This window comes from Telopea speciosissima, chromosome 1 (genome assembly GCF_018873765.1).
Source record: "Telopea speciosissima isolate NSW1024214 ecotype Mountain lineage chromosome 1, Tspe_v1, whole genome shotgun sequence".
In the NCBI taxonomy this organism is placed as follows: Eukaryota; Viridiplantae; Streptophyta; class Magnoliopsida; order Proteales; family Proteaceae; genus Telopea; species Telopea speciosissima.
The window spans coordinates 2948078-2960024 of record NC_057916.1 but is presented as its reverse complement, the minus strand read 5'-3'; the positions used below and the strand labels follow the sequence as shown (position 1 = coordinate 2960024).

Genomic DNA, 11947 nt, shown 5'->3' with positions numbered 1-11947 from the left:
AAAAATAGATAAATCTATCGATTTTTTTTCTATCCCTTACCCTGCAACTCTCTTGCTCTCTCGTTCGCGCTCTCGTTCTCTGTGGTTCTCCCTTCCCACTCCCTCGCCCTCTTCATCTTTAATGTACTTTTATCTATGTGTTTGTTTTGTTATGTTTTAAATGCTTAATTTCAGTCGTCTTGAAATGAAATATATTATTTTGATATCCTTTAATGAAGTTTTCTCAATCATATTATTATGACTTAAATGCATAATTGATCATTGTATATATAAGATATAAAAGCACCTTTTTTTCAAGTTACAATATTTTGATGTAAAAGATACTATTTAATATCATTTAATGTAATTTTCTATTGCATATTGTTATGTTTTAAATGCGACATTGATGCTGAAATATTAAATGACAATGCTACCTCCTATTTTTGTCCATTACTATTTTCTTATAGAAACTCTAATACGGTGACTCGTTATCTTCCATGAAAGAAAATCTATTTCAACCATAATGTCTATCTTTTTTTTCTTTTTTTCAGTAACAACCATAATGTCTATCTTCTATGTAATCATCAATTGAAAATTCACTCTTATATACAAATCGTACCTAAAAGATGGTATAAATCATAAATGTAATGATCTTCAAAACATGGGTTTTACATTCATCCAATAGCATGTATGTTTTTTTTTTAACTAACAAGGATGTTCATTTATCAAAAAAAAAAAATAAAAACACTAATGAGAATGTTCGGACCTTTGGCCTGACTAGTCCTTCGAACATGTGCATGTACCTCTACACATGCAAATAGGTCAGCACCGGATCCTACAAAAACCATAAAAGGCGTGGGGCTAGCATAAATGTCAATATTTGTGCCTTATATTCCATTGCAATCATTATAGATTGTGGATCACAATGGTGAGCCACACAAGTCAACAATGAAGCAATTTTCATCAGTTTACCACTACTTTATCACCTGCACATATAGTGACAAAAAATCAAAAACACCTCAAAAGGTATATTGATGTAAAGAAAACACATTGAGAATAGTGACACGTACTAAGCCAGAGAATCAGATTCACATTTTAGAGTTGTGTTTGGTATGAATTATTGAATTGCATTCTCGGTTGCTTTTGAATTCTCGAATGATAAAAATGACTATTTTTATCATTCGAGCATGCAAAATCAACTTAAAATGCATACCAAACACAACTTAGACATCCATTAAGAATAAACACAGAGCAAAAGAACAAAGGTAAGTTCCTGCAACTCATAGCAACTAGCACATCTTGATCAAATAAATCTCACAATTAGACCATAACTAGACTTACTATTTCTTTCACCATTTGGTCTCCCACATCGAGTTTTCATTTATTTATTTATTTCTTTGAGCAGAAGTAGGTATTACTATGTTAACGATACCTAATTATTTATACAAAATTACAAATCTACAACCCAACACATAATATTTCACATGGGCAAAAGCGGCACTGTCTTGTGAGTGTTCCAATTAGTGGCCCGCAACCTTGAGGAAATTTTTGTGTTTAGACATGGCCATATATGGCACCAAAATAATTTCTTGGGGAAGTGTTTTTGTTTGGGAGTGTGACTTTGCATGTGGGGGGCCAGGGGGGGGGGCAATTCCAGACACAGTTCTTTTCCCCTTATTTTCTTTCAAAGGTGTATACCAATGATATATTCATACTTTGCTGTGATTGCATTTCTGCCCTTATCCAAAAGGCCTTATCCAAGTGTTAGAAAGATTAGTTGAACATTCCCATGGCTTAATCGACAATGTCAATTCCCCCAATCTCCCCTCGGACCAGCATCCTCTGCAGTACCGGTGGGGTGGCAATGCACATCCGACGGCACAGTAGAGCTCACGTAGCACGCATGGCACACGTGGCCTCTGCTGTGCCGTTGGATGTGCACTGCCGCCCCATCGGGTATTGCAGAGGATTTTAATTCTCCCCCCTCCCATCCTAAAAAAAAAACAAAAAAAGAAAGTTTGACTTCGTTTGGTTGTTAGGGAAATAAAGATAGGAGAAGTGAAAGCAAATCAATATTAAAGTTTAATTTTTTTACTTTTGAATCAAAACCCATTCATTTTAAGTAAATAAATACTTCATTGAATTTACTCCATTTACTTTTCTTCACTTCCAACCAGTCTGAGTCTTTGCAAATCTCTCTTCAAAGGAAAAACAGTGAACAAAAGCCAAAAAATCCTAGGCGCATTTACTTCCTCCACTTGACTAACCTTTGGTACAGGCATTCAGAGGTGGAAGTCTTGCCCTCCTGTCTTTAGAAGTGCTTTGACTTATGTGGAACACACTACTCACAAATACGAATTTCATGTATTTGCAAACAAATTTCAACCAGGCAAATGTATGAAGATTTAGCAAGAACATAAGCCGGTCTAATCAATTGCAAATATTAGCCATTGATAATTTTAAACACTTAATGCAACGTTTGGTATGCATTTTTGGAATGCATTCTATATCTATTTTGTATTCTCAGATGATAAAAATAGTTGTTTTTATCGTAAAATAAATACGAAATCGACCTAGAATGTATACCAAACATAACATTAATTTTCACTCTGCGACTTTTGACTAATCTTCAAATTGGCATTCATAGGTGGAAGTCTTTTGAAGTGCTTTGCTCTAATTGAACAGTACACTCCCCACAAAGAACTTCTCTCTTAATATTTAGAGAAAAAGTTCTCTGTCCGGGAGTGTGGTCTACTCCAGCACTCCCATGAGTCTATCTCTCTCCTCCCCATATAAAAAGACACCTCTGCCCCTTGTTTTAAGGAGGAGAGAGATAGACCCATGGAAATACTGGCGTAGGCCACAGTCCCATATAGAAAACTGCTTCCCTTATATTTATTACACATTTTCTTTGGGAACCACATTCACTTGTCATCCCTTCTTTTTATTAACAACTAGCTGTAGCAAAGGTTTAAAAACCCCAAATTGGGATCTCTCTCGTTCCAATGTTGTTAAAGTTTAAAAACCCATAATTAGAATAAGGATCGGACCTGAACGATTCTAATCTATACTGGACCAGCATTAGTGAAGAATCGGTAAGAATTGACCCAAATATGCCCAACTCTAGTTTTGGAAAGAGATTAGCCAAGCTGGATCGGTTAGAATTGGGATCAACCTTGATCGATTCCAATCCGATCCCAAATCCAAGGCTAGCACTAGGGATTTCAACTTCAGTAATTAAAGTGTGACTCACAATTCACATATGAAACCCCATATGGTTATAGAGGAGATAGAATTTGACAGACTGTTGAGACATCAGTCAGAGTAGCATGAAACCTTCACAGCTATAAAAAAATAAACCCTACGAATCCAGATCTTCCACTGTCGAGCTGCCCCAATCTCCTTACTACTGCAGACACAGTAGGGCATGAAATGACCGCCTTATCCCCACTCGAGTAGGGTGCTCTGGTAGGGGTAAGGCAATACACCGTTTTAGGACACTTGTATCGCCACACTTGCCTCCTGGGTGACAAAATGAAGTCGGGGTGATGAGTTTGGTACTGGTACTGATACCGTGAACTAAAAACCCAAAGCTGCTCGGCGAGTGCAAGCTTGTCGGAGTATGCAGAGGATTTCCTGAAAAGGAAAGGAACCGTAGAGAGGTTTGAGTCTTTGAGGAATACGACGGTAGGGTGGAGGGATCTGTAGATCCCATCCCTTCTATACCCAGATTTCTCCATTCCCAATTGACTAGATTTGAATGACGATGATTGCAGAGAACGAGAGAGAGAGCGAGAGATAGCGAATGAAAATCATCTAATTATATAGTCATCCAGGCTTGCGCAAAGGATCCAAATTGGAAAATCATCAGAAGAAGAAGGAAGATGATGGAATTGACAATTTGGACCAAGGATATGACGATGTAAATCGTGTCACCACGTGGGTCCAATCCCTATTAGCCGTATTGTGATCTAATAACTGAAATCTATGGAAATCGATCAGGATTGGGCTAGGTCTGATGGTCTGAGAGTGGATCATCTACACGTATGTATATCTCAGAGCCAATTACATGTTTATTTTGTGTCTATAGATACCCCTCCTCCTCCTCTTGTAAATGGAAAAAATAGGACAAGTGGTTGGTTGCCTCTCACATGTATGTATATGGAATTTTTTTTCCTGTTCGGTTCTCTGCCTAGTACAGTGGTCCAGTTCCTCTCATAGGGAGGCGGAAATGACGATTTAACCTCACTCAGACAGAGTGTTTGGGAAGGGGGTTAGATAGTCATTTCAGCCCCCTATGAGAGGAATTGGGGATCACTGTACCGGGCAGCAGGGGAACCGGAGAGGATAATGAATGATCCACTTCTTGGTCGATCCACATACCCTATCCGTATCGAGAATATTGGATTCTAGTGTATGTACGAATATCGATACACGATATGATACCAATATGTACTGTACGTGGACTCTCTGTATCCTCTCCTATCTGCTGCCCAGGACCGTGCTGTCCCCTCACATGGGGATGCGAAATAACGACCTAACCCTCTATCCAAACACACTGCCTGGACGAGGTTAAGTCATAGAGCCAAGTTTGTGGTATAAATACTTAATTTTGCGGTCCCATAATAGTTTGTGGAAGTGTAACCTAGTTACAATGTCTGCGTAATCATTGAGCTAGTTTTAATTTGGTCAATACAGTAACTCATTCTCCTCATTTTAAGTTTTTTTTTTCTTCGATAGGTTAAAAAACTTTTTTTTTGGGTTAAGAACTTGTATAATAGGAGGGGTGGAATTAGGGGATGGGGATAGACCCCAAGGTGGTTTGAACTCATGACCTCTTATTTGAAGAGTTGGTCTTTTGCCACCTGAGCTGACCCCTTAGGGTCTCATTTTAAGTTGATCTATTATAAAACGTTAGAGATTTGGATCTTCTCCGTTCTTTTATGTTCTTTCGTGTTCTTTTTTAGATTTATTTAGGTCAGAACATATTCGGGATCCATTTAAATTGATTACCTGCACACCCCCCCCCCCCCCCTCCCTTTTTTTTAGCCTTATCTTTGCCAGGTAGAATGTGACCACAATATTGCTAGCAGTGTTGTCAAGGGTGATCCCCAGGCAGCTTCCAGGCGACTGGGTGGTGCCTGGGGGGTCTAGGTGATGCTTGCCTAGGTGCGGTTCAGCTAGGCGTGCCTAAACTATCAAGTGGTTACCTGGGCAACCAGATGTGCACCTAGGCATTATGTCTGGCTAGGGAAACCACCTAGTAAGCCATGTAAAACTGTATCTTTTTTTTGTATATGTTGTAATGTTAAGGTTCTCTTTTATTGGTTTTCATTTGTTGTTTTGAGGTGTTCTATATATCTTTGATTTTTGGATCAAATACCTACCAAGACTTGAGAAGGTAAAAAAGGATTTAAAAGGGAAACTCAAATAAGGATTTATATATGATTGTTCATGCTGAGTGCTGTTGGTTTTTGTGAATGTTTTGATTTTCATTTTTGCTGGTCCCCTACTTTTCCTGCTTTATGTTATAATTGTATTTGAAATGGGGCCCTTTGTTTGCCATGTGTTTGGTTAATTGACCCAATGGACTGGTTCTTTATGTTTGATATTTTTAATGCATAGTCTATCTACGTCTGATGTTTTTAATGCATAGGTTGTTCTATCTTTTCAAGTGTTATATTCTGATCTGAGCTTAGTATAGAAGAAATCAACAAAAATTGGCAGAAGTTCAGCCTGCCAAGTTCCTGGACGATGCCTAGGTGACCATAGGGCCTATTGATAGGCGTGCCTTGGCTATTGACAAACTTGATTGCTAGTTTCTGCTAATCCATCTTTTGCATGAATGGTTAGTTTTGTACTGTCGTAGTTGTTACTCTGTATGGTGATTAACTTTGGAAACTTTGAAGGTACTCTAATAATATTCAAAGGGTGTAATCGAATTTTTTGGAAGGCATATAGGTTCCACCTTGTGATCTACTTCTGTTGATTATTAAGGATAACAAAAAGCTTAGAGACAAACAAGTACTACATTTGAGGTTTAATGACTGCATTACCAATTGTATCTGTTTTAGGGGATAATCCACAGCTTGCAGGGTAAAAAGGAGGAAGCCCAAGAGCAGTTTGAGACATATCGGAGTCTTGTACCTGAAGAGTTCCCCCAGAGAGGATTCCTTGATGATGTGGTACTGGCAGCCAAAACAGAATCTCGAGAGAAGGTGGAAAAGGACTTTGAAGTTGAGTTCTCCTACAGGAAGTGAAAATCAATCATGTCAAATATACGTATTGAAAATTATAGAGCATTCTATAGATCCATATGTGTGGCGCTCCAGACGGAGGTGGATCCGCCTCCTAACATCTACCCCCCCCCCCAAACAGAAATGGTAACTTGATCGGGTCAGATGGGTGTAACACAAACCTGCAGTCTCATGACATTCTTTTCAGCAGAAAGATGGTATTTTGGATTCCCAGCCAATGATGCTTTCTTTGCACAGTTGTGATGGTTCCAATCATATTTTGTGAGGTATTAGAGGTACTAGCTATAGTACTGGTGGGTTACATGTAAGAGATTTTTGCAATGTTGTAACTATTTCTGGTTGGAGGAACAACTATATGAATATCCCCGGCCAGCAGAGTCAAACAACTACACACAGGAACAGGATAGGTAGAATTTTTGTGCCAAACAGGGACATGACATCTTGTTCTCTTTCGATATATCATGCCATGCTTTATTCATCTTATCTTGGTTGGACCTAATTAATGAACCTTCTTATTGGTTATTATGATTGCTCTGCCTTCTGTGTTGAGCTGTATAAGAGCCAGGTTCATGAGAAGAGAAACCATAACAACCAAACAAGTATCATATGGCCTTTAATTTCCATGAGTATGAGAAGAGAAGCCCACATGAAGAGTGCAAAGGTGCAGAGGAGGAACACGCTGCAATGCCTAGGCTTGCCTGAGCTGTGGTTGCTACATTGATGGACTGCAATGAGAAGATGATGAGCCATTAAGGGATCCAATGAGAGGCCGGGCTGGGTGTAGGGTTTTACACAGCAAAAGGAGTTTTATGTACTGAAGGTCTGCCTACTTGTTGGCTACATAAGTGGTTTTGTTAGGCATCTGAGGATTTGTTAGGAGAATTAGGGTGAGACTTGGACCTTGGTTTTAGAATGAAGGGTTGGTGGGTGTGGTGTAACCCCAAACTTCCTTTGACATTGTACTTGGTTGACTTGCATCAATAATGTACGTATTGGAGAAAACTATTTTGTTGAGACTCGATAGGGATATATGGACGGCAAACAACCAGCCGGGATCGAGATCTGGAATGTTCCCCGGTTGAACCAAATCAATTCAGAATCAGTAGGAATCGACTTTAAAACATCTTAAACATCAGTTTCAGCTAGATAATAGATAAATCCTATCCTGTTTAATAATGTTTACAGACATAAATTGTTTTAATAGAGTGCATAAATAAAAATCAAATTAAAGATAGAAATAATTAAAAAGCTCCCATGGCCACCTTCAACCAGTTGGTTCACGACAGCTCCTGAGATGCTAAAGACCAAATGTCTATATGGTGCATATATGTTTCCCATCTTCATTGCTCTGTCAAGCCCTTGTTGTAGTCCTTTGATCTTCTTGCCTCCTATGGACTCTCTCTCTCTCTCTCTCTCTGTGTATAGGCAGTCATAATTCAAAACAAGGAATGAGACAAATTATTTGTTAATCAAAATTACTACTGCCCAACCTTTCAAATTAAACTGCCATCAGTGAAAGTAATGAATTAACTATAATTAGGCATTAATAGGAGTTATTTTAAGGATTGGATCCTCTGTGGCCTAGGGTTGAGCAGCCATCATTTTGCACTCAACACACAGACCGTCACGTGGAATTAATGCTGATCCAATGGTTGGTAGATGACAGCCTTTCAAAATTTAAAAAATTGCCTCTTAAAATTAAAAAATGTCAGGACGTCTGCCATCTACCAACCATTAAATCAGCATTATCCATGCGGCAACTTGTGGGTTGAATGCAATGCAATAATCGCTCAACACCAGGCCGCAAAGGATCCAAATCCTTATTTGTATCCCACATTGTAAAACAAAAAAAATAAAATAAAATTAAGAGAGAAAGAGGAGCGACTGTGATTTTCAAAAGAGGGTGAAGACAAGAAATTTTTTGAAAGAGTTTTCTGGCTACCACATAAAACGAGAAGGGTGGCGGACGGTCCCCTCTAAATCTCTAATTCAAAAAAAAAATTAAATGAATTTTTTAAATATAATTGAGAAAAGAAAAGAAAAGAAAAGAAAAATTATGTTCATGTTATTATGTATGTATGACGATTAACGATGTTGTAATTCGAAAAATCTTAAAAAGTGTTCATTCATTGGATATGGAATATAGGGGATTGCTAGGGAAGGAGAATTGTTAAAAGTTAAAACTAGAAATTAATTAATGAAGACAAAATTAAAAAGATAGGAATTGAAAACTTACTTACTTGGTAATATATATTTGTGGTTGGGTCTGTCTTTCTTCCATTTAATAATCTTTGATGGTGATAGAGGGTATGTGCTTTATCTTTTCCCAATCGTCTCCCGTGTCTTTTTGGACCCTGTCAGTGAATTCCTTGGGCATCATGGGGTTATGTTGAGCTGTTGGAGGGTAGTGAGGTGTCGCACCCATCTGGAAGCATCTTTAATTTATAGCACGCCCAGATAGTTAAAACTTTAAGGCAGGGGAAGGCTCCTTGCTCCACCTTCAAATCCTCCAAGTAAGGTAAGCCCCAAAGTTCCAAATTTTGGAGTTTAGCAAAACCTCCTACAGAAGAACAAATCATTTCCTTTCCTTCAAATGAGTTCGATCCTAATTCGAGAATCTTCAAGTTTGGTAGCTTCTCTAGTGTTGCCATTGGTTGGTCGTCTTGCTTTAGACGCGACCAATTCAATCTCAACACTATGAGATATGGTGGAAAATCCTCGATCAGGGGCTGCAGGCATCAGCTTCTCCAGGCGTCCATCCAATTCCATTTTGAAGAGATGCACATGGTGTGAAAAATGAAAATGAAACAAAAAGATGATCAGGCAAATTATAACTATATCTTGCATCTAGGTACAACACTCGGGAGTTTTTTCAATTTGACAAAGGAGCCGGTTAATGCCTTCTTTGTATGCGAAAATCTTGACTCGTCTCCTCTAAATGTTATCCAGAGTTCTCTCAGATTCGTCAACTTGTGAAGCCCACCTTCTATCCAACTGCCTGCAGGTAGACGTAGCGTCTGGAGGTCCCGCTCAGTTTATCGATTCTTGGAGGAGGAGGAGGACTACGATAGCAGCAACTTAGAGTACTCACACCAGCAACCTTGTCAACTAAAATTGATGATGAAGAATACGGAACTCTCCACAAATATAGATGTCTTAGTTGGTGCATTCTCCCTATTTCCTTAGTTTGTAGATTGCAGAGGTTTCCCAATATTGAATCTGGAATTCTTCGTACATCGGTTCCACGCAAGTTCAAGTACTTTAGAAGGACGAGCCCTCCAATTTCCTTGGGTTAGCTTTCGAGATTTTCTACATTCTCTAAATCTAATACTCTCAGCAGACTGAACCCTTTCCACAACTTTTTGTCGAGGCCTTCGGTACTAAAGCACAACAAGGAATAACGAAGATGGTGAAGAGTATTGGAACTGGGTATATGGTGCGTACCATTGTTGTTGTTGATGGAATGAATGGCAAGCCGGCGGAATCTGTTTAGAGAAGTAGTACTACTCGAAGAAGAAGAAGAAGAAGAATAGTTACTACTGCTCCCATGGATTTCAAGAAGCTTATCTTTCTTGGCTTCTGAAATTGCTATCTCCCGCAACAGATCATGGATACGACATGTTTCTACACTTCCATCTGATCTCTTACTTGCTGCTTAGATCATACTTCTATTGATCAACTCTTCTAGGTACTCCTCTGCAACATCTTCCATTGTTTCATCTCCTCTCTCTTGTATAAAGCCGTCCGCAACCCATAGCTGAATCAATTTCATAGAAGAGATCTCTTGATCTTCTGGGAAAAGACCAAAATAGAGAAAACAGGATTGCAAGTAATACGGTAAGTCCGTATAACTTAGAGATCGATAATATGCGCATGCATTGCTGTTCGCCTTGATTAAGCTGCCATGTCAAGCTTTCGAGTGTTTTTTCCCACACGCTCGGCGTCTTCTCCTTTGTTGCTAAGACACCTCCCAATACCACAATTGCAAGCGGTAACCCACCGCACTTGGCAACCAATTTCTTTCCTCATGATCATGGCTTCCCGCTTGGTATTGGAAGACCTTCCGTGAGAAGAGTTTAAAGCTCTCCTCATCACCCAAAGGTCTTAGTTCATGTGGAGCAGTTGATGGGTCAGCCTGTTTGGCTAATTCCAAATTACGGGTGGTAAGTAACACTCGCTGTACGTTGCTTATTCCCCTCCTCATCCTGATGATGATGAGGTAGAAAGGTAGAAATGCTCTTTTTAATGTATTCCCATCTTCTTTCTTCCATACATCATCGAATACGAGAAGACATCTTTTATCTTTCAAGTAATCAGAGAGCATTTTCTTCAAATCTTCCTCATTCTTCTTTGGTACGTAGCTCCTCCTTATTGGGCATCATAAGTTGGGCTATGGCTTCAACCAGAAGATCTTTGATACTGTATTCTTGGGAGACATAAATCCATGCACAAGAATCGAAACTGTTCTTGACTTCACTCTTATTATAAACTTTCTTCGCCAGAGTGGTCTTGCCTAAACCACCTATACCGACTATATGGAATTAACAATAAATTGATGCTGTACATGATGGGACTCCTCCTCTTGTTGCAGAGCAGTCGCTAGTTCCTCAATATGTTTCTCAAACCCAACAACGTCAACTTCCTCTTCCATGGGAGCTCTTCTAATTATCTTCCGTGCTAATAAGCCATCATCATTCAAACGAGCCGCCGAAGAAGTCTCTCCCGTTTCGAAAGCTTCGATCCCATACTTGGATTTGTTAGCTGAAATCTTCTCAATCCTTCTATTGATGTCTTCCATTTGCTTCCCAAACTTGCGTAGGGTAAAAAGATGTTTAGGATAACTCAGACACCTCAGCCCGATATTTCTTTGCTATTGTTGCACGACTTGAAGCATGAAGAGATCAATAATATCCTCAGCATCAAAAGCTAGGTTTCGGATTTGGGTCACCCATAAGTTCACCCTTCTGTTACTTCTACGCTTTTCATCAACATCTCTTAGGAAGGAGTTAATCCACTCAAGTTCTTCATGAAGAGACACGATTTGCGTTTCTACTCCACCAAGGAAATCAACTTCCTCTGATATCAGCCCTCCCAGTTTTCCAATAAGAAATGAGACGGCGCCCTCCGCCATTTCGATCAACAGATTTTTTTTAATTTTCGATTTGTTGTAGGAAGTTAAGGTAGGTAGCTAGCAAGCAAGAAACTCTACTTTGAAAATTGATTGTTGTGGGAGTTGAAGAAGAAACTTTCCCTACCTCGCTCCCTTAGATATTTGATTAATGTTATGTACGTGAAGCAGGTGGTTAATTGCAGCTTTCTCATCTCTCTTCTACTGATTGTATTATTCCTTACTTGCGATCCAACAGCGCGCATCTCTATAATATTCACCCTACATGTACATGTACGTACACCTTATTTTTGCTCTCTTTCAAAAACTTTTGTAATCTTAATTGCTTTTCCAATGTTTCGTAGTAAGTAAGCAACGTCGTTGATTCTCACAAATTGTTTAGATAATTAGCTTATATGGAAGTTAAAATGGGAAAAATTTAAAATTCTTGCACTACTGACGTGCAAAACTAATCCTTTCAAACAGAACAGGTCGTCAACTAACGATTCTACTCTACCCAAAAAAAAAAAAACTAACGACCTAAAAACAAAAATAACACGAAGGCCTTAATTAGTGTATATTGTAAGCAAGCTCAGTTTCCTAG

At 39.0% G+C, this 11947-nt stretch overlaps 1 protein-coding gene across 1 annotated transcript; it reads right to left on the bottom strand.

The window, feature by feature from the left end:
- Positions 1–8515: 8515 nt before the first annotated feature.
- On the bottom strand, positions 8516–11367 carry LOC122643276 (putative disease resistance protein At1g59780). Its single transcript, XM_043836915.1, is given in 7 exon segments — positions 8516–8971; positions 9235–9522; positions 9568–10123; positions 10125–10260; positions 10594–10778; positions 10862–11046; positions 11122–11367. Coding segments are annotated over 7 exon segments (1947 nt in total). The 3' UTR covers positions 8516–8620.
- Positions 11368–11947: the final 580 nt, after the last annotated feature.